Source organism: Argopecten irradians, chromosome 7 (assembly GCF_041381155.1).
Source record: "Argopecten irradians isolate NY chromosome 7, Ai_NY, whole genome shotgun sequence".
Classification (NCBI taxonomy): Eukaryota; Metazoa; Mollusca; class Bivalvia; order Pectinida; family Pectinidae; genus Argopecten; species Argopecten irradians.
This window is the reverse complement of record NC_091140.1, coordinates 18,712,982-18,736,658: the sequence shown is the minus strand read 5'-3', so window position 1 is coordinate 18,736,658 and position 23,677 is coordinate 18,712,982. Positions and strand designations below refer to the sequence as shown.

Genomic DNA, 23,677 nt, shown 5'->3' with positions numbered 1-23,677 from the left:
TTTTTGGTCCCAACCATTATGAGTGAATAATTATGTGCATAAAAATAAATTGGCGTTAAATCCTAAGCAGTAATGTTGTATAAATTATAAACAAAAATCTTACAAAATCAAACAAAAGACAACTGACTAAAATTGAGCAACACATATGACTAGTCACGGATTTTACTCCAGACATGTTTTATAAGTACTGTAGGGTTAATGTTCTAGGGTATCAAGTTATATTCGTGATTATAATATTACTGTCAAATCCATTGACATGAAGAAACAACCTTCTGCTCACAGCCTGACTCGATTTGTCCATTTTTATAATTCTAGAATATAACATCCGATCACTCAATTTGTAGCTCTTTTACTATAGAAGCTCTCTTGTCTTAGAAGAGCGCAAATCGGTCTAAGGTTAAATACAAGGATTTTTTTTATTAAGATTTTTATGTATCTTCATTATGCATGTCTCTTATGTCAGACACTGATGTTAATTGCTCTAAGACAAATTAATCATGACATACTTTTATTCTTAATTAAAACTTAACACTCTATCAATCGTATAATTCTATTATGAATAATATTTATTATTCAATCCAATTGATGTATATGATAGCAATAAAACCTTGTTTAAATTGAAATGAATAGTGATAATTAAACAAACTTAACTTAAACTGTAAGGAATAGCCTTGGTGTAAAGTGAAAGTAAATTTAACCTTAAATCCCATTTCTAGTAGGGAAGTCAGAACACAATACATATGTACCTAATGGGTATCAAAATAAATTGGTGTAAAATAGTTTTTTAAAACAAGTGAATACATATTTATGTGGGTACATATATCACTTCAAATGTAACAACACACATCAAAATCATAATTCTTGACAGGTCTACAAATTTAAGAATATTGCAAAAGGGTACTCTACACGTAACCAAAACATATCTTTGCTAATGAATGTCAACAAAAAATCAAGCCATTTTTATCATACAAAAACAAATTTCATAACTATTAGTAAAGACAACATCAAACAAATCCCTGGTTACTCTAAATAGACATAACAACACTGTCTATTGCTTGGCAAGAGAACGTCACAAGAGAACGTCACAAGAGAACGTCACAAGAGAACTTCACAAAACACTGAGAGATTTTTTATGTCATAAAGCTTTTTAATATCTTCTCACATCAATATTATGCTCCTTGTAACAAATGATATAAATCTTCATGAATTATGTATCAAAAATAGACAAAACTGTATACATGTAGGAGGTTATGGTTTTCCTTGTAAATCTGATAAAATGAGACAGTCACGTTTATCTACAACACAACAACTCCCAAATTGTGTTTAAGTAGGATACCATTGTATCAATGGGAGTCCGAGATATAGTTACAATACGACCCAAGCTTGTATCACTGCAGACTGCTAGAGAACAAAGATTTTGCCCTGGTTGTAATTTAGATGTGGAAGACGAATATCATTTATTTTAATATGTATCAATTATCATGATTTATGAAAGAAATATGTAAAACCTTTTTATTGCGGTAAACTATCTATGTACAAGTTGATACAGTTATTATGTTGCGAAAATATAAGTGATCTACGTAAATTAGCAAAATTTATATTTGAGGCCATGAAAATACGATCCCGCCTCCAATAATTTCAGTATAGTTATTTTAGTGTTGTATACTTAACCTGTAAGTTATGCAGCCTTTATATAATACACATTTTGATTTCAATGTGTAGTACAATTGTAACTTTTCTATGATATTGTAGAATTACTATGTGATTGTATATATACCAGGGGTATGTATATGTGCGTATTTTGCACAATTCCAATAAGTTGTAAACTTAAGGAAAATAAAAGAATTGAATTGAATTGAATAGACTGCCTTGGATGGCAGTAGCTATTAAGCTATAGGTACCAAACAACATCTTCAGCTTGTAGCAACGTAGGATGCCATTAGATGTATGTCCCCAGATTTAATAACACTAAGGCTCAAGCTTGTATTGTGGAAGGCTGTCGCGGACAGCAGGTCTAGATTTACCTACACAACAGCTCAAGCTTGTATTGTGGAAGGCTGTCGCGGACAGCAGGTCTAGATTTACCTACACAACAGCTCAAGCTTGTATTGTGGAAGGCTGTCGCGGACAGCAGGTCTAGATTTACCTACACAACAGCTCAAGCTTGTATTGTGGAAGGCTGTCGCGGACAGCAGGTCTAGATTTACCTACACAACAGCTCAAGCTTGTATTGAAGCAGGCTGCCTAGGACGGCATTCCTTGATTAAGCTTCACTACAACATAACAAGCTTGTACATGTATCAGGGAACGATAACTCACATGGCATTCCATGATTTAGACATAATATACCAACTCACGCATTATCGTATCAGGGTGCCACGATGGCAGTCTTGGTTATAGTCGTATCATCATCCTAAATCACTGTGGAGTAAAGTGAAGGAAGATGATCCGAGGTTCGTGTTATACAGCTACGTCACTGTCCTGTATCACTGCAGAGTACGTCGGAGGAGGACGATCGTGGTAATTATAGTCAGAGTTTACACCACTGCAATCTTCCTCCTTCTTTGGTTTCTTGGATGAAACAAACTGTGTACCATCTGGTCCCGTTTTAGGTACGAGGTATCCATCGACACCGATATCAGGCGACGTTCCCGGTGCATACGTACTAGAATGTCCACTGTCGGTGTCGTCAGACCGATGTACCTCCGCCCTCGTATTTAACTGTGTAGGAGACTCATCCCCAGGGTTCACATCAGTCATTTTCCTTCTCAATCTCACCTCCTCCGATTCCTCGCCGTCCTCTAATTTATCGTCTGATAATATCAGTGGCATCAATTCCACTTCCTGAGCCTTTTCCTTTGTTTTATCTGTCCGCCATTTGTTTGCGTTGACATATCGCTCGTTCTCGATGGAAGCCTTGTCTAGCGGTATAGGTGGCGCTGGAGACATCTTTGTATAGTCTGAGTGAACTTTATTTTTAGATTCACCGTTCATCTTATAGTAGCCTTCCTGATCGGCCGAGCTTCCACAAGCTCCCTCAGACTTTCCGGATTTCTGTAAATCTGCCATTTTGATGTATGGCTCATTGAGGTCAAGATAATACTGAAATCAGACAGAAGATGAGGTTAAAGGAAAAGTAGTAAATAAGATCATTCACCCCTATAGTCACATTTGAATTCTTCTGATTCTAAGGATGGAATATTTCATTATGATATTAAAGGGTGAAATAAGTTTACATATTCCACAGGGTGTGGCAAGTAAGTTTGAGAGCACATTTCATCTTCATTTTCTTTTCTTTGTGTATTTACCATATCTTCCTTTGTCACATGTCAGGAACATTAATGAAAATATTGGTGTTTTCCTACATCAGATATAAGAAACCAACAACTTCTATGAGTATGTAAATTACCATGCTATTCTGATCCACAAAATTTAAATTCTGTCTAAACTGAGAATGTTTACAGCTCTTTGAATCTTTGTAAATAGGTGTTAGATTTAGGGGTAACAAACGCCATCAAATTGATAGTAGAAAACTTTTAAAATTGTCACCTGTTTAACGTTAGCCTCCAGGAAGTCGCCCATCAGTGAAGCGAGACCGGAGAAGGAAGGTCGGTCATCTGGATCATGTCTCCAGGTAGCCTTCATCACCTTGTACCTAAATCACAAATTTTCAATCACAAATCATGAAATATGAATTATGAAAAATCAATACGGGGGTTTTGAATTCCCAAAACGACATGGGTGAAGTACAATTTACCTTCGAATAGTCCTACCTTTCGATGATTGTGACTTCATAATCATCAGAAGGTGGGACTAATCAACGATAATTTGTTTTTTTACCCACATCATATTGAAATTGATGAAGTATGAATTTTATCTTGATCTGTAAAGTTCGTAGAATTAATTAAATATACTGTATTTACCATATCAAATGAAATTTTATCAAAACATATAATCAGCTGATTGTACAGTTTGTTATTTCTACCATAACAACCTTCCTGGTGTACAATGTACTTACATTTCATCATAAGCGTAATAAGGCTTATCCATAATGTAACTGCCCTTATTTTTATTTATATTTCATCAGAAGCGTAATAAGGCTTATCCATGATAATACCACCCTTATTTATACTTACATTTCATCAGAAGCGTAATAAGGCTTATCCATAATGTAACTGCCCTTATTTTTATTTATATTTCATCAGAAGCGTAATAAGGCTTATCCATGATAATACCACCCTTATTTATACTTACATTTCATCAGATGCGTAATAAGGCTTATCCATGATGTAACCGCCCTTAACAAGGTCAATAAACTTTTCATTGATCTCAACTCCTGGATACGGACTTCCTCCTGTAAATATTCAGAATGAGGTTTGTTGATTATCTGACTTACTACACAACCAAACATTGGTAGTAATTTGTAAGGGAGAAGGTAACACAGCCAACACTGATTGTGGTAAGTTGGTAGACATGAAGTTTCTCTTCTATTCCGCTGTTCAGTTGGTATGAGGTTTCTCTACTCTTCCGCTGGATACCAAGGTATGCAAGGTGATTGCACGACCATGAAAATCGTCAATGGTTATGATAAATTGAACCAACCTACTCCGAAGCTGTTGCAATTGATATTCTTAAGTTAATTCATAACTGTTTATCATAAATATTTATAAAAGTTCAGTTTTGGTGACAAATTATATTGATGTACATTTTATAGTACATCCTACTGTTGACAAACACAATGTCACAGTATTTGATAAAGAGATATCAATTGATTCAGAAGTGGCCTTACCGAGAGAAAATAGCTCCCAGAGAAATATCCCATATGACCACCTGTTAAATGGAAAGAAATGTATAGAATTAATGCAGATAACTTTACACAGGGACAGTGACAAAGGAAGACAGTTTTATAATGAGTGCCCTGTTCTGTTCACAGGGACTTGACACATTCTTTTCTATGACCAAGAATAATCATAAGAACATGACAAGTCCCTGTGGTGCTCTCATGAACCCATGAACTACATCAAAACCTTAAATATCTGCACTTTGTTTTATATTATTTTAACATTTAAATATATGTCAGCAGGTAAAGAATGTGAAGGAAAGCCAGATTACCCAGAAAAAAAACACCAACCAACAGTCAGTGCCCAGTAACTACCCCATGTGGGTTTCCAACCTGCTCCCCTGAGGTGGAGGACTAGTGACACTTTAACCACTAACCCATTGTGGCAGCTTAATGATACCACATCAATGGTGCAGTGATGGTTAGCGAGTCAGTTATTCTCAATACTCTAGGAGTTACTATCACTGACATTACATCCACCCCTAGACTATCTCATAGTAAAAGTGAAGTCAATTCAGGAGAAAAAACCTGATAAATCACAGGCCTGCAGAGACTTCCTAAGAAGACTGCCGAGAGAGTGACGTCCAACTTCAAAGCCACACAATCAACCACAGTATATGTTTATTCGGTTCTTTTGATGTAATTAAAAGGATCAAATTACCTGTACCTTCTGTTGCTTCCAGGTTCACTATGAGATAAATAGTCAAGGGATAGTAACCCCTGGGGGTGGATATAATGTCAGTGATAGTAACCCCTGGAGTATTAAAGATGTGGGTCAGTGTAACATCCTTATGATGGTGGTGATAATGAAGAAAGACACATAATGTTTGAATGTTCAGACTTTATAACACCATACATACACATCACTTTTGGTGGTGTAGAGTCGATGAGTGAGGGACTCTATAGCCATCCATTTTACAGGTACAGGGCCCTGAAATACAAACAAAACATTTATAGCCATCCATTTTACAGGCACAGGACCCTGAAACACAAATAAAACATCTATAGCCATCCAGTTTACAGGTACAGGTCCCTGAAACACAAATAAATTATCTATAGCCATCCAGTTTACAGGTACAGGTCCCTGAAACACAAATAAATTATCTATATCCAGTTTACAGGTACAGGTCCCTGAAACACAAATAAAACATCTATAGCCATCCAGTTTACAGGTACAGGTCCCTGAAACACAAATAAAACATCTATAGCCATCCAGTTTACAGGTACAGGTCCCTGAAACACAAATAAAACATCTATAGCCATCCAGTTTACAGGTACAGGGCCCTAAAACACGAATAAAACATCTATAGCCATCCAGTTTACAGGTACAGGGCCCTGAAACACAAATAAAACATCTATAGCCATCCAGTTTACAGGTACAGGGCCCTGAAACACAAATAAAACATCTATAGCCATCCAGTTTACAGGTACAGGTCCCTGAAACACAAATAAATTATCTATAGCCATCCAGTTTACAGGTACAGGTCCCTGAAACACAAATAAAACATCTATAGCCATCCAGTTTACAGGTACAGGGCCCTGAAACACAAATAAAACATCTATAGCCATCCAGTTTACAGGTACAGGGCCCTGAAACACAAATAAAACATCTATAGCCATCCATTTTACAGGTACAGGTCCCTGAAATACAAACAAAACATATATGCCATCCATTTTACAAGTACAGGACCCTGAAACACAAATAAAACATCTATAGCCATCCATTTTACAGGTACAGGGCCCTAAAACACGAACAAAATATCTGTAGACATTTTCAAAACACTAAAATTACTATGACTCAGGTCCTTGGGATATAAATTAAGAAACAGCACATGTCCTTGAAAGATACAAACATGAAAACTGCAGTGATTTATTCTATAAACCAAGGTACATATAGAAATTATAGGCATGAAATAGATACCCGTTTCACTTGTAAAGGGTCATAAAATATCCATGATCAAAAACATATAGCTAATAAATCTTCAACTGCTTTTTAATATCTCTAAGTCAAACACTTTCTTGCTTTATGATTTAATAATAACAAATATTTCATTCTCTGTTAACTTACATCTCCCTTTTTGAAGTACTCTGGATTTTTGTAGCAGTCCTTGGCCAGACCAAAGTCACATATCTTCACAACATTGTCTTCGGCTAGTAGAATATTCCTAGCAGCCAAATCTCGATGAATGTACTGTACAAAATCGTAGATAATTTTACATTAAATTCAAGTCTTGGTGAATGAACTGTACAAAATCGTAAATTTACATTAGATTCACAAAACATTTAACTCAGAAACATTTTATGCATTGATAATTCCAAATTAAAAATGGTGAAGGGTTGACGGCACTTGATTACAAATTAGAGGATGAAATACAGCAATCAAGTCAGGGTTTAAACCAACATCCCACAAACTACAGATGGAGGCTCCACCTATACAGCAGCTTTTGAAAATTGTTTGGTGCTAGGGTCTCTGAATATGTCTCGCACAAGAATAGCATATATATGGCACCCATGATCACCTCACCTTTTAAGATGCCTAGCAGAACTCACCTTTTTAGAGGAGAGATACTCCATGCCTCTTGCTGTTTGAAATGCCCAGCAGATGAGATTTTTCGTAGTTAAGGAGGGACCAATCATATCAGCCGAATTATCCTTCAGTGCTTTATTGACATAATAAGGTTTGGACGCTGCAGCTTCCTTTGCGGCCTCACGTTTTTTCTCTTCCACAGGATCGATGTAATCATCCATAACATCTTTAAATGTGTTTTTATTTTTTAACAAGTAGTTACGAAGATTTCCGAAGTGAGCGTACTCCACAATAACATATAGCTCTCCTACAAAGATAACATACAAAGCCATGTATAATATACAAATAATGGTACTGTTGAATTTCCATACAAAGTATGGCTACAACTGTCGTCTGTTAGCCATAAATACCTCATCTTCATACCAGTTATGTTAGGATAGAATGGGACAGGACAGAGCGGACAATGTTAATATCATACATGTATACATGTCACTATCACCAAATTTAATGGTAGGGCATACAATCAAGGATGTATAAAACTAATACTTTACACTTGGTATTAGAATATGTGATTTCCTCTTATGAAATTGACCAAAATGTCTCATACTCTCTGTAATAATATTTTAGATATAAAGTAGGTATTAAGCTGTTTGCATTTCTCAGCCCCAATTCCAGGAGCCTACTTTAAGTCAAAAAGGGCATTGAATATGTAATGATAGGGTTTCCACTACAGTATTTAGTCAAACTCTCCACATACCATATCTGATGTCCTTGGTCACAGCGCCCAGTAAGTTGACTATATTTAGATGCTGACCCACGTGTATGAGGATCTTGAGTTCAGAGAGAAGAGCCTCCATCTGGTCACGATCTGTACAGTCTGTATACAACAAACAATTATCGTACATGAAATATTTAAAGATTAACTTGAATAGATTTTTTATTTTATGTAGATATAACACAAAAATCTGAGAGTACTCTCATCATAAACCACATCCTTATAATTCTATTTACTAAAGATAATCTCTTCAATACTCAAAATTCATTTTGGGACTCTTTTGTTTTTGAAATCACTACGCCATCATCTCAGCCAATCAGAAGCAATTTCAAAAACAGCGATGCCATTTTTTCCTTTATGGGCTGATAAAGTAAATTTTTAAGCCAATGAAAATGGGCGTAACAAGCAAAATTGAATTACAGTATCAATACTACAACTTTGACTTTGTCAGCTGTGTCTTCAGCTAATTGAGGTTTTGTTCTCGTAAATCATTTTTGTCTGGTTGAGCCATGTTAAAATTAGATGTTTGAATTATTAATTTGAAAATATTGATTTTTACATCATTCTGTACCGGTAGTTTTATTTCACAACATTAAAAACATATTTTGCTTTACTATTTAATAGTTACAAACAGATAGAAGATAATATTGTGAGTTTCATCAAAAGAATTAGATGTTCTTTACCAAAGCTGATCAAATTGCTAATAAGATTTGGATCATTGTATACCAACCTTTAACCATTTTAACAGCGACTATAGTAACATCTTCATGCTCCACAATGCCGATGGCTTCAGCCTTTATCACTCGACCAAACGCTCCCTGTCCAAGTATCATTCCTGGTAAAAATAGGTTTTGCTCAAATCAATTAAAGACATTTCACATACAATCAAAATTAAAATACATCAGGAATTTTAAAACTTATTTCGTGTAGGATAAAGATAGTCCGCTAAACCTGCCTATATTATTAGGCTTTTTTTTTTTTTTTTTGCCTAATATATAGTCAGATTTAGTAGAGCAAACGGCAGCCAATCAACTTCGCTTCCGGTTTTATTTTTAAATATCCACGTGAAGTTGAAAGATAAACAAAATGCTAGCCAGTTAGAGTTTTTAAAGTAAAATCATGGTCGACATACACGACATGTTGTCAAATATTCAAATTGAACACGACTATTGCTGGTACCGCATCACTTTCGCGATATTCACGTTGCATATACATGTAGCATATACACAGTAGAATTTTGTTTATCTTTCAACTACACGTGGATATTTAAAAATAAAACCGGAAGCGAAGTTGATTGGCTGCCGTTTGCTCTACTAAATGTGTATACGGCGGCCATTACAAATGTGTGAAATAGAAGGGTCTCGGAAGTATTTCATTGTACAAAGTTGTTTAATTTCATAAATGGGATGTAACATGGGGGCAAAGGAGTACAGAAGATCCTAATATAAAGGTATGTGTACGTTTTCCCGGCATTGCATGGACGATATATTAGAAATATGCCGCTGACGTAGCGTAGGCCAGATCTGGCCTATGATTTCACATTTTTAAGAGGTACCGTGAGCTGACTATATATTAGGCAAAAAAAAAAAAAAAAATATAGGCAGGTTTAGCGGACTAGGATAAAGACTACTTAATATCCAAATTAAATTTTGCAATGCTTTGGCTTATTAATCATGTTTTAGGTAAATTCTTGACATGTTTTAACTACTACCGATATAAGGCTGTTATAGTAATATATATCTGATATGTGGTGACTTTTATTCTTCTTGTCTTATGTTTGACATATGCAATAGATCTCCATTAAATATTCCAGAATATTCATCAAGTTACCAAAATATCTTGAAGACATGTGTTTGTTTCTGATCTGAAGCAATTAGAGTTCAAGAAATTTGGATCTCCCACATTGTTTATCAAAGTAAACTTTATAACCAAAGTATTATGAATTTTTGTGTTTTTTAACAATTGTAAATACATCTTTAACCTTTTATATAGACAAAAACTATAGTAAAAATACCTTGGCGAAGCCTCTTTTTTGGAAATTCCCACTTCGGATCGTACGGTATACATGTGGTTTGCTCATCTATAGGCAGGTCAGGGTTATAGTCCTTCACTGGGTGGATGAGGGACTGTTCTAATTCCTTGTGCTGAGGGAAAGAAATCCAGTATGTAAGAAAGGTCAACATATCAAGGTCATGATGGCCCAGATTTCAAGGTGACGATGACCGAAATATCAAGGTCATAATGGCCCAGATTTCAAGGTCATGATGACCCTGATATCAAGGTTATGTTGACCCAGATATCAAGGTCATGATGGCCCAGATTTCAAGGTCATAATGACCCTGATATCAAGGTTATGTTGACCCAGATATCAAGGTCATGATGGCCCAGATTTCAAAGTCATGATGACCCAGATATCAACGTCATGATGGCCCAGGTTTCAAGGTCATGATGACCCTGATATACAGGTCAGGTTGACCCAGACCAGGTAAAGCAATAAACAACAAGATAGCTGTCTACATAATAGAGGTCTGTGTGAAGGGTAGTGATTAATCTACATAGAAAATACAATTAAATTACAGAATAGAGGTCTGTGTGAAGGGTAGTGATTAATCTACATAGAAAATACAATTATATTACAGAATAGAGGTCTGTGTGAAGGGTAGTGATTAATCTACATAGAAGATACAATTATATTACAGACTTACCAAAATGGCTGACCGCCGTCGGTAGAGACAGATGACCACCACTAAAACCACAGTCAAGATGACCGTTGCCACCACAACAGCTGCAATGATTACAGTAGGATTCTGTCCCTGTTGATAAACTTTAGCTACCTTGGATATTTCACCTGTAAGAAGAAAAAAAAATATCAATGACATAGGAGTGGACACAGAATGAAGAGAAAAAACTCATACCCAGACAGATCTAATACCCGTCAGTATTCAGCCCTGTTCAATTCATCAGATGTAAACAAACAGGGCTAAGGTAGTGTCATGATAATTACAATGTTATGAATTACTTTGGAAATCTTCATAACACTTTGTCTTTTACTTTACAAAAAAAGACTTTTACTATTTGTGATTCTTTATGATGAGCTGTGACATACCTATTGTAAACAAAACACAACAGAAATAATGTGTTATCATAATTATATTACTTAAAAGACTGGTTGGGATTCCCATAGATTTACTGTGACATACCTAAGTACAGCGTCCAGTTCCTGTATATAACACCTCCTCTGAGATTTACTGTGACATACCTAAATACAGCGTCCAGTTCCTGTATATAACACCTCCCCTGAGATTTACTGTGACATACCTAAGTACAGCGTCCAGTTCCTGTATATAACACCTCCCCTGAGATTTACTGTGACATACTTAAGTACAGCGTCCAGTTCCGGTATATCATACCTCCCCTGAGATTTTCTGTGACATACCTAAGAACGGCGTCCAGTTCCTGTATATAACACCTCCCCTGAGATTTACTGTGACATACTTAAGTACAGCGTCCAGTTTCGGTATATAATAACTCCCCTGAAATTTACTGTGACATACCTAAATACAGTGTCCAGTTCCTGTATATCACACCTCCCCTGAGATTTACTGTGACATACCTAAGTACAGTGTCCAGTTCCTGTATATAACACCTCCATATAACACCTCCCCTGAGATTTACTGTGACATACCTAAGGACAGTGTCCAGTTCCTGTATATATCACCTCCCTGAGATTTACTGTGACATACCTAAGGACAGTGTCCAGTTCCTGTATATAACACCTCCCCTGAGATTTACTGTGACATACCTAAGTACAGCGTCCAGTTCCTGTATATAACACCTCCCCTGAGATTTACTGTGACATACCTAAGTACAGCGTCCAGTTCCTGTATATAACACCTCCCCTGAGATTTACTGTGACATACCTAAATACAGCGTCCAGTTCCGGTATATAACACCTCCCCTGAGATTTACTGCGACATTCCTAAGTACAGTGTCCAGTTCCTGTATATAACACCTCCCCTGAGATTTACTGTGACATACTTAAGTACAGCGTCCAGTTTCGGTATTTAACACCTCCCCTGAGATTTTCTGTGACATACCTAAGAACAGCGTCCAGTTCCTGTATATAACACCTCCCCTGAGATTTACACTGACATACCTAAGTACAGCGTCCAGTTCCTGTATATAACACCTCCCCTGAGATTTACTGTGACATACCTAAGTACAGCGTCCAGTTCCTGTATATAACACCTCCCCTGAGATTTACTGTGACATACCTAAGTACAGCGTCCAGTTCCTGTATATAACACCTCCCCTGAGATTTACTGTGACATACCTAAGTACAGCGTCCAGTTCCCATATATAACACCTCCCCTGAGATTTACTGTGACATACCTAAATACAGCGTCCAGTCCCTGTATATAACACCTCCCCTGAGATTTACTGTGACATACCTAAGTACAGCGTCCAGTCCCTGTATATAACACCTCCCCTGAGATTTACTCTGACATACCTAAGTAAAGCGTCCAGTTCCCATATATAACACCTTTCATGAGATTTACTGTGACATACCTAAGTACAGAATCCAGTTCCCATATATAACACCTCCCCTGATATTTACTGTGACATACCTAAATACAGCGTCCAGTCCCTGTATATAACACCTCCCCTGATATTTACTGTGACATACCTAAATACAGCGTCCAGTCCCTGTATATAACACCTCCCCAGAGATTTACTCTGACATTCCTAAGTACAGTGTCCAGTTCCCATATATAACACCTCCCCTGAGATTTACTGTGACATACCTATGTACAGCATCCAGGTCCTGTATATAACACCTCCCCTGAGATTTACTGTGACATACTTAAGTACAGCGTCCAGTTCCCATATATAACACCTCCCATGAGATTTACTGTGACATACCTAAGTACAGCATCCAGTTCCTGTATATAACACCTCCCCTGAGATTTACTGTGACATACCTAAGTACAGAGTACAGTGTCCAGTTCCTGTATATAACACCTCCCCTGAGATTTACTGTGATATATCTAAGTACAGCGTCCAGTTCCTGTATATAACACCTCCCCTGAGATTTACTGTGACATACCTAAGTACAGCGTCCAGTTCCCATATATAACACCTTCCATGAGATTTACTGTGACATACCTAAGTACAGAGTCCAGTTCCCATATATAACACCTCCCCTGATATTTACTGTGACATACCTAAGTACAGAGTCCAGTTCCCATATATAACACCTCCCCTGATATTTACTGTGACATACCTAAATACAGCGTCCAGTCCCTGTATATAACACCTCCCCTGATATTTACTGTGACATACCTTAGTACAGCGTCACAGTTCCAGTATATAACACCTCCCCTGAGATTTACTGTGACATACCTAAGTATAGCGTCCAGTTCCTGTATATAACACCTCCCCTGAGATTTACTGTGACATACCTAAGTACAGTGTCCAGTTCCTGTATATAACACCTCCCCTGATATTTACTGTGACATACCTAAGTACAGCGTCCAGTTCCTGTATATAACACCTCCCCTGAGATTTACTGTGACATACCTAAGTACAGTGTCCAGTTCCCATATATAACACCTCCCATGAGATTTACTGTGACATTCCTAAGTACAGTGTCCAGTTCCTGTATATAACACCTCCCCTGAGATTTACTGTGACATACCTAAGTACAGTGTCCAGTTCCCATATATAACACCTCCCCTGAGATTTACTGTGACATACCTAAATACAGCGTCCAGTTCCTGTATATAACACCTCCCCTGAGATTTACTGTGACATACCTAAGTACAGCGTCCAGTTCCTGTATATAACACCTCCCCTGAGATTTACTGTGACATACCTAAGTACAGCGTCCAGTTCCTGTATATAACACCTCCCCTGAGATTTACTGTGGCATACCTAAGTATAGCGTCCAGTTCCTGTATATAACACCTCCCCTGAGATTTACTGTGGCATACCTAAGTATAGCGTCCAGTTCCCATATATAACACCTCCAATGAGATTTACTGTGACATTCCTAAGTACAGTGTCCAGTTCCTGTATATAACACCTCCCCTGAGATTTACTGTGACATACCTAAGTACAGAGTCCAGTTCCCATAAATAACACCTCCCCTGAGATTTACTGTGACATACCTAAATACAGCGTCCAGTTCCTGTATATAACACCTCCCCTGAGATTTACTGTGACATACCTAAGTACAGCGTCCAGTTCCTGTATATAACACCTCCCCTGAGATTTACTGTGACATACCTAAGTACAGTGTCCAGTTCCCATATATAACACCTCCCCGGTTCTCTGCCTCACAGAGGTACTCGCCCTCATGGATCTTAGATGTGTTCCTGATGATCAAACTGTAATAACAGAATATTAAATGTCAATGCTTGGTAAGAAACTGACAAACAAATTCAAAATAATACCTCAAGAAATACTTCTTGAGAGAATTTGAAAATCCCCTTTTACCAAAAGTGAAAACAAGTGAAAGTATAAGAGTTTCACCATGACAGATTATGAAGTATATATTTTATACCTTTTATTATCGTTGCTGACTTTAAATCCTGCAGTTCTGTTGTTGAGATCGATCAGGACGCCATCTTTAAACCATCTAATGGTCGGTGTAGGTACACCGCTAACATCACACTCTGGTAACTTAAACCTGATCCCAAGCCCTGTCGGGATTTTACCTTGGTTACTTTGTTCTTCAAATGTTGGTGGCTCAATATCTGTAATATCATAAATGGGTAAAACATCTGAAGGTTTCTTTTTAGAACTTAAATTTAACTTAAAACTAAAACATTATCCTATGAGTTGAACTGAAAGAATAATTGAATACTGGAATTTACTTTATCTTATCTTTTAATTTAAATTGAAGAAACAAATTTAGGATTCTGCAGAATTTGTCACTTAAAATTTTAATGAACAGGCATGGTTACAGAATATATACATCAGACCAACAAACTCAGAAGTACAGTATTTACACTGAGAAGTACAGTATTTACACTGAGAAGTACAGTATTTACACTGAGAAGTACAGTATTTGCAATGAGAAGTACAGTATTTACACTGAGAAGTACAGTATTTGCAATGAGAAGTACAGTATTTACACTTAGAAGTACAGTATTTACACCGAGAAGCACAGTATTTGAAATGAGAAGTACAGTATTTGCAATGAGAAGTACAGTATTTACACTGAGAAGTACAGTATTTGCAATGAGAAGTACAGTATTTACACTTACAAGTACAGTATTTACACTGAGAAGTACAGTATTTACACTGAGAAGTACAGTATTTACACTGAGAAGTACAGTATTAACACTGAGAAGTACAGTATTTACACTGAGAAGTACAGTATTTACACTGAGAAGTACAGTATACAGTATTTACACTGAGAAGTACAGTATTTACACTGAGAAGTACAGTATTTACACTGAGAAGTACAGTATTTACACTGAGAAGTACAGTATTTACACTGAGAAGACAGTACAGTTTACACTGAGAAGTACAGTATTTACACTGAGAAGTACAGTATTTACACTGAGAAGTACAGTATTTACACTGAGAAGTACAGTATTTACACTGAGAAGTACAGTATTTACACTGAGAAGTACATTATTTACACTGAGAAGTACAGTATTTACACTGAGAAGTACAGTATTTACACTGAGAAGTACAGTATTTACACTGAGAAGTACAGTATTTACACTGAGAAGTACAGTATTTACACTGAGAAGTACAGTATTTACAATGAGAAGTACAGTATTCACACTGAGAAGTACAGTATTTACAATGAGAAGAACAGTATTTACACTTAGAAGTACATTATTTACAATAAGAAATACAGTATTTACAGTGAGAAGTACAGTATTTACACTGAGAAGTACAGTAGTTTCAATGAGAAGTAGAGTATTTACACTAAGAAGTACAGTATTTACACTGAGAAGTACAGAATTTACACTTAGAAGAACATGTTTACACTTAGAATTACAGTATTTACACTTAGAATTACAGTATTTACACTTGGAAGTACAGTATTTACACTTAGACTTAGAAGTACAGTATTTACACTGAGTCTTCCTGCAGTTCAGAAACAAGAGGCCCATGGGCCTTAACGGTCATCTGACTATAAGCACAACACAATGTGGTCGTCTAAAGATTTTAGCATATTTGACCTCTGTGACCTTGAATGAAGATCAAGGTCATTCATTTGAACAAACTTGGTAGCCCTTCATCCTAGCATGTCACAGGCCCAATATCAGGTCTCTAGGCCTCCTAGTTATTCTCAAGAAGTCGTTTAAAGATTTTAACCCTTTTGACCCCTGTGACCTTGAATGAAGGTAAAGGTCATTCATTTGAACTAACTTGGTAGCCCTTCATCCCAGCGTGCTGCAGGCCCAATAGGAGTATTCTGGGCCTTTTGGTTCTTGAGAAGAAGTTGTTTAAAGATTTAAGCCTATTTGACCCCTGTGACCTTCAATGATGATCAAGGTCATTCATTTGAACAAACTTGATAGCCCTTCATCCTAGCATGTCAAAGGCCCAATATCAGGTCTCAAGACCTCCTTCTTATTCTAAAGAAGCCAATTTGACCCCTGTGACCTTGAATTAAACAAACAAACTTGGTAGCCTTTCATCAAAGCATGCTACAAGCCCAGTATAAGTATCCTGGGCCTTTTGGTTCTTGAGAAAAAGTTGTTTAAAGATTTTAGCATATTTGACCTCTGTGACGTCAAATTAAGGTAAAGGTTATTCATTTGAACAAACTTGGTAGCCCTTCATCCCAGCATGCTACATGCCCAATATGAGTATCCTGGGCCTTTTGGTTCTTGAGAGGAAGTCGTTTGAATATTTCAGCCTTTTTGACCCCTGTGACCTTGAATAAGGTCATTCATTTGAACAAACTTGATAGCCCTTCATCCTAGCATGTCACAGGCCCAATATCAGGTCTCTGGGCTTCTTATTTTTTCACAAGAAGTTGTTCAAAGGATTTTTAGCCTATTTGACCCTGTGACCTTGAATGAAGGTCAAGGTCATTTATTTTAACAAACTTGGTAGCACTTCATCCCAGCATGCTGCAGGCCCAATATGAATATCCTGGGCCTTTCTGTTCTTGAGAAGAAGTCGTTTAAAGATTTTAGCCTATTTTACCACTGTGACCTTGAATGAAGATCAAGGTCATTCATTTGAACAAACTTGGTAGCCCTTCATCCCAGCATACTACACGCCCAATATCAGTACCCTGGGCCAACTGGTTCTTGAGAAGAAGTTGTTTAAAGATTTTAGCCTTTTTGACCCCTGTGACCTTAAATAAGGTCATTCATTTGAACAAACTTGATAGCCCTTCATCCAAGCATGTTACGGGCCCAATATCAGGTCTCTAGGCCTCTTAGTTATTCACAAGAAGTTGTTTAAAGGATTTTTAGCCTATTTGACCCCTATGACCTTGAATGAAGGTCAAGGTCATTCATTTGAACAAACTTGGTAGCCCTTCATCCCAGCATGCTGCAGGCCAAATATCAGTACCCTTGGCCTTCTGGGTCTTAAGAAGAAGTTGTTAAAGATTTTAGCTTAGCTGACCCCTGTGACCTGGAATGAAGGTCAAGGTTATTCATTTGAACAAAGTTAGTAGCCCATTGTCCCAGCATGCTACAGGCCCAATGTCAGTACCCTGGGCCTTTTGGTTATTGAGAAGAAGTCGTTTGAATGAAAAGTTTACGCATGGCGCACGACGACGGACGGTGCATGATGACAATAGGTCATCCTGACCCTTCAGGTCAGATGACCTAAAAATACCTCAAAAATTCCTAATAATATTCTATCTGACAGCATTGACTCAAAACGTATTTTCAGAACAACAGAAGCTGTATAAATCTGGGTTGAAAACTAACAGTCAAACTTGCCTCAGGGACCACTTCTGTATAAAGATCACCTGCTTTATAACACCAATTTGTATTAACTAAATAGCAAATTTTAACACCATTTAACCTGTGTATAAAGACCATCTGATTATAGAGACCATTTTCCCCATCCCTTGGGTGGTCTGGGTTGCTATGATCTGTTGCTATAGGTTTGACTGTACTAACTTCAATAAATAATACCTTGGACTTCCAATCTCGTCTCCACGGTAACATTGTCTGTAGAAACATTCTTGGCCGTGGTTAACAGCATGGCAACACAGACATAACTCCCTTCATCTAACTTCTCAATCTCATCAAAGTTAACATGGACAACCCAGGAATAATCAGTACTGGAACAAAAGCCAAATCATATCAATACTGTGTATAAAATTTAGTATTAACTTGAGCAAAATTGAAATAGTTCAAGAAGACAATTGTGTTAAAAAATGCATGACTAAATTCATTCTGTATCAGGGTGAAACTGTCAAGTAATTTTTTGTAAGAAATTGGACAGAGGACAGTGACTGGTCATTGAGAGAAAGTCAAAGTAGTCAACTTAAACATTTGAATTATTTAGAATAGAGTTGTGTTTCAGCACATTTTCATTGCAACCAATTATGGTAACTGTAATTGAGGAAATAAGATGCAGAAAAAAATAAAAAAAATTACAAATCAAAAGTAAAGATATAGTGTTTAAACAATAAAACATCAGCTTACCTATTGTAAGTGATATCTGTGGTGTTGGTAGTGGTTAGTTTGGTCTGAGTGGAGTTACCAAACCTTCTGTAGTACAGACCCACTGATTGGTACTCGTACATACTGGCGTAGCAGGAGATCTGTACTGGGTCCTCCTCGATGATCGCCGGGGGCGTCACAATACCCAGCCCGTCGGCTACCTCTGTGGGGACAAATATATGATGTGATAAATTGGGACCAAAATTCACGAAAGACCACAAAGAGAGGAGACATACAACTTCAAGGTTTAGCAGTTAATCTGAACAGTTGACTGAGGTCACAAAAGAGTAAAACTATTGGAGCAGGGTCAGTTTCACTGTTATCACATAGCTTAAAGATGTCATGCAGAAGTTGTCTTTCTATAATGAACTAGGTAAAGTCTATTGCTGACCAACTATTTATGCAGCCAGGTCGTTTTCTAAGCTTATTTTGAGCATGACCTTTAGGGCAGGTGAGGTCACAGTATATACTTAAGAATCATCGGATACTACAACCCCGTCCATCAAAGCTCTGGTCAGCATAAATTTTCAAGAGAACTATTTCACCCAAAATAGATATATAAAATCAACTAACCTGAGATTTTAAATTCAATTTCTGTTGAACTAGTCCCTAATCTGTTAGAAGCCTGACATCGGATGATGCCCGCCTCGGTAGCAACAAGCTGTAGGGAGCTAAGACGGTCAGTTATTATGTCTGAGTCATTGTGGTAAGCGAGGGTGTTCCATTGGTCAACAGACATGTCCTGATTGGATTTCCACTCCCATATAATCATAGAGACTGGTGGGATGGACACTGGGTTACAGTGTATACTGTAGGTGTTCCCTAGTACCAGGTATTGAGAGGACGGAGGCTTGACCGTGATGGACACCACTGGTTTATCTGGAAATTTCAATAACAATTCCAAATCACTTTAACTTTCTCTGTAAAGACTACACATGTATACATATCAAATTTCAGCATTCCAAATAATCATAATCTTCTCCGTAAAAAATATGAATAATGTATATCATCTATTTCACCAAAGAGTTAAATTTGAGGTCTATTTTTTTTACATTCCACAGGTTGATATAACACCATATTAACCAGGTCAAAAGTTTTGTATGTTCATAAAAACAAGAAATTTAAAGCCAGCAATTTTAAGAGAAACAAAACAAGAAAACAAAATTTTAATTTTTGCAAATCAAAATGAGAAAATGGCATTTTAACTAATCAAAAATTTCATGAACTTGTTAATACTCACATGCCACCACTAACTCTACCTGTGCCGATTCAGACAGGTAATTATTCTCTACGACCACTTTATATACACTGGCATCATTCTTGACAACATTTTTTATAATGAACTGGGTAGCATCCTCTACAGTTCTAGAAATAAACACAAAGTATAAATTGCTTTTATAACATTTCACAAGTTCAAAGTTCACATGATATTTACCTCGAGTACATGAAGCAATATTGGCAGTGTAGAATCAATGCAGTGATGTGTTTTTTTAAATATTAGTATTCTTATTCCTTATATCATTTGAATAGCAATTCTTTTTTTTATTCCTAGATATATACATTGATTAACTAATTCCTCGAACAATGAGATCTTTACATACAAAGTCTATGAAGTTACAGTTCTGATTACCTCCCTTTGATTTACTTACTCAGTATTTGTAGACAGAAGGTAGTCCCCTTTGTACCATTTGACTGTGAAGTCGTCAGGATGACAATTAATGGCGAAGGCCAGTCGTATGTATTTCTCATACTCGTCAACTTCTACCACATTCTTACCTCCCAGAACATTTACATGACAGTAGGGCTCTATAAAATATATAGAATGTAACACTAAGTAAATGTATTCTATGGCTATAACTGAATAAAAAGATTCAAACTGTGGAATAGTCAAGATAATGAATCATGCAAGGCCCGTAAAGGCCGTTAAAACATGGCTGTGATGTCATCTACTTGCTTGAGGTACCGGAATAGTTGAGACAAAGTCAACTATTATCACCTACTACTGTGGAATAGTTACCTTTTCCTGTGAAATAATTTGTGAATTGATGTGTATTTTCTCTTTAATACAGCCCTTTACACATTATATTCTACATGCACCTTTGACTATATAGAGATATACTGTAAACAAACCTATTTTTGGGAAATAGCAACTTTTTGCGTAATTTATCATGACAGCTTGAACATTATGCAAACGTTTTGTGCACAATGGTATACATAAAGGTACAATTGACAGTAAGATCAGAGCCATTGATTGTTTTCTGTATTAACAAATATGCTGAAAATAATAATGATGTGCAATATTTTATACATGAAAATAAAGTTTTTTACAAAATAGAGTCAGAGAATGCATAGAAATCATCAATGAAGTACATAAAATGTATAACTTATAGAAAAATGTTCCACTGTTTATATGTATCAATCTCAATGACATATAGTTAATCAATGAGGAGTTAATTTAAAGATGCTCCTCCGCTGACAAATGGTATTTTTTCACTACCAAAAACAGAAGCAGACGATTAAGTAATTTTCTTAAGTTACAAAACTACTTACTTTACACTGTTACCACCACTGAAAAGTTTGAGCTTTTAATTTGACTTCAAGTTAAAAATATGAAAAATGATTAATTGCATCCCGAAAAAAATTCGGTTGGCACTATATCCTATATGGAGTGAAGTACTGATTGTGTATGGACCAAAGGCGAAATAAATCATTTTATATTATTTTTTTGTGTTAATTAGACATGTATATTCACAATTAAACACCAATCATTGTTCAAATGATGAATATCATTTATGCTCTGTCGGCGGTGGAGCATCTTTAAGGTACTCCATTGAAAAGAAGAAAGGTGATAAAGATTTACCCCTTATGTAGATGTCTTTGGAGGCAGACTTCTGTTGTTTGTCGTGTGTTGTAATCTGACAGGTGTACACACCTTCGTCCTTCAGTTGAACGTTACGCACGATTAAAAGTGTCCTGATGATGTCATAGTTATATATATCTCTCATGTGTTTCACCGTAGGAGCTGTGTATCTTACTCGATCCGAAACCTGTCAAGAAAGGAGAGACAAAAAGAAAATGAAAAGTGCTTAGGTTTTGACAAAACATGATTAAGAAATGAATGTATTTTTTTAAATAACTATCTTTATAAAGCATACTCATTTTCAATATGATGGAAATTCAAAAAAGGAAAAACTTGAAAAAAGTACATGTACTTAGAAATTCCTCCTTTGTTCCCTTTAAAGCTGAAATTCATAAAACAATGGTAAGCTTTGTTATATTGTATTGACCCTACTCTAAAAACAACTCTTAATAAACTTCAATTTACATTAGTTATCTCCCTTTAATTTGATATTCATTCCATAAGGAAGAGTCAGTCTATGCTTCAGTTCATTTTCACTGGGTTCATTTCTAGGTAACTATCATAAAACAATGATCTCCAGGGATAGTGTGTGGAAGTAATATTGCTCTCATTCTGTATTTAAAAATGATCATGGATAAACAAAATTCAAGTCAATATTAGATATGGTAAATCAGAATGGAATGAAAAAGTATAAAATATTGTAAGTTTTGACAGCATATGTACAATGAGAAATACACAATGAATGCTTTACCATCAAATTAAAATATTTGATATTCATTCATATAAATCAAGATATTGTACATGCAGTCAATTATAGTTGTGAGTGTACATACTTTTGTGATTTTCACTTCAAACAATAAATATTTTACTGTAAAAACAAATATCTATACAATATTTATAAGCAACATAATATTTATCCAGTAAGCCATGAGAACAGCATGAACAAGTCAAAAAAAAGTTTTTTTCATTTTTTTTTCAATCATGCAAAAATCATAGCAATAAAATCACAGAAAACATGCAATGAAGCCCCTAGCAAAACTATGCATTAAAAAATGACCATATTTTTAAATGCATGATATATCTATAAATATTTAACATCACAAATTACAGAATTTCAGTTCTGTAAAGACAAGTACTGCAATGTTACTATACTATAAGTGTTTTGTACCTTGTATGCCTGTACACATATATAGAGATATGGGTATGTGAAAATATGAATATGAATATTAATTCATATTATTGAAATTAATGATATTTAGCTCTGTTGTGTCACAGGTATGTTCCTAAACAAGAGGCCCAGAGGGCCTGTATCACTCACCTGGTTATTGTAATGCCATGCCAAGTAATGTTCTGATTACAGGATCATTGTTTCTTTTCTGAAGGAAGGGGGGTCAAAGAGCCAAACTTTATACAAACTCTGTTCCCCTCCCCCCAAAGATGTGTGTGGTCAAATTTGGTTACATTCCATGCAGTTTCTATGACTAGTAGCGATTTAAAGAATTTACCTCTATTTCCCCTATTGGGCCCCACCCCTCCTGCCCCCTGGGGGGTCAGAGTCAAAATTTATACAAACTCTGCTCCCCTTCCCCCAAGGATGTTTCTGGCCAAATTTGGTTACATTCCATGCAGAACTCTATGACTAGTAGTGATTTAAATGAAATGTTGACGGACAGACAACGGACGGACGCTGCGCCATGACTTAAGCTCACCGGCCCTTCGGGCCAGGTGAGCAAAAAATGCACCAGTAAAATTATTTATTTTGTTTGATGGACATTCAACCATGATATTGCAGATATGCAGAATAACAGAATGTATCAGAACTTGACCCAATTCAATGGAGCATAAAAAATACTTATAGGGACATGAACCTTAAATAATTTGTTCTGTATGCTTTGATATGGTTTTCAGATGATAATTGAATATTTTATTACAATGATTGGTTTTCTAAATCGACAGAAAAACATGGAGAATACTTACCTCAAAAATGATAAAAATAGACCGTCATATTCTA

General features: G+C 36.3%; 1 protein-coding gene across 7 annotated transcripts in view; it reads right to left on the bottom strand.

Moving 5' to 3' along the window:
• Positions 1 to 435: 435 nt before the first annotated feature.
• Positions 436 to 23,677, bottom strand: part of LOC138327761 (vascular endothelial growth factor receptor 1-like) — a 40,785-nt gene continuing 17,543 nt past the window's right edge. For 4 of the 7 annotated variants that reach the window (XM_069274104.1, XM_069274107.1, XM_069274108.1 and 1 more), the window contains 19 exons: positions 21,667 to 21,853; positions 20,456 to 20,612; positions 20,047 to 20,171; positions 19,380 to 19,685; positions 18,789 to 18,969; positions 18,273 to 18,421; positions 14,708 to 14,900; positions 14,431 to 14,531; positions 10,848 to 10,990; positions 10,157 to 10,286; positions 8,873 to 8,977; positions 8,125 to 8,244; positions 7,391 to 7,674; positions 6,909 to 7,031; positions 5,701 to 5,771; positions 4,790 to 4,830; positions 4,255 to 4,354; positions 3,550 to 3,655; positions 436 to 3,102 (listed from right to left, as the gene is read on the bottom strand). In XM_069274104.1, coding sequence (XP_069130205.1) covers positions 2,461 to 3,102; positions 3,550 to 3,655; positions 4,255 to 4,354; positions 4,790 to 4,830; positions 5,701 to 5,771; positions 6,909 to 7,031; positions 7,391 to 7,674; positions 8,125 to 8,244; positions 8,873 to 8,977; positions 10,157 to 10,286; positions 10,848 to 10,990; positions 14,431 to 14,531; positions 14,708 to 14,900; positions 18,273 to 18,421; positions 18,789 to 18,969; positions 19,380 to 19,685; positions 20,047 to 20,171; positions 20,456 to 20,612; positions 21,667 to 21,853 — 3,264 coding nt within the window. In that variant the 3' untranslated portion in view covers positions 436 to 2,460. Of the gene's footprint in view, positions 3,103 to 3,549; positions 3,656 to 4,254; positions 4,355 to 4,789; positions 4,831 to 5,700; positions 5,772 to 6,168; positions 6,583 to 6,908; positions 7,032 to 7,390; positions 7,675 to 8,124; positions 8,245 to 8,872; positions 8,978 to 10,156; positions 10,287 to 10,847; positions 10,991 to 12,475; positions 12,509 to 13,249; positions 13,283 to 14,430; positions 14,532 to 14,707; positions 14,901 to 18,272; positions 18,422 to 18,788; positions 18,970 to 19,379; positions 19,686 to 20,046; positions 20,172 to 20,455; positions 20,613 to 21,666; positions 21,854 to 23,677 lie in introns of those variants that run through there. The other 3 variants (XM_069274106.1, XM_069274105.1, XM_069274110.1) reach the window with 3 other exon arrangements.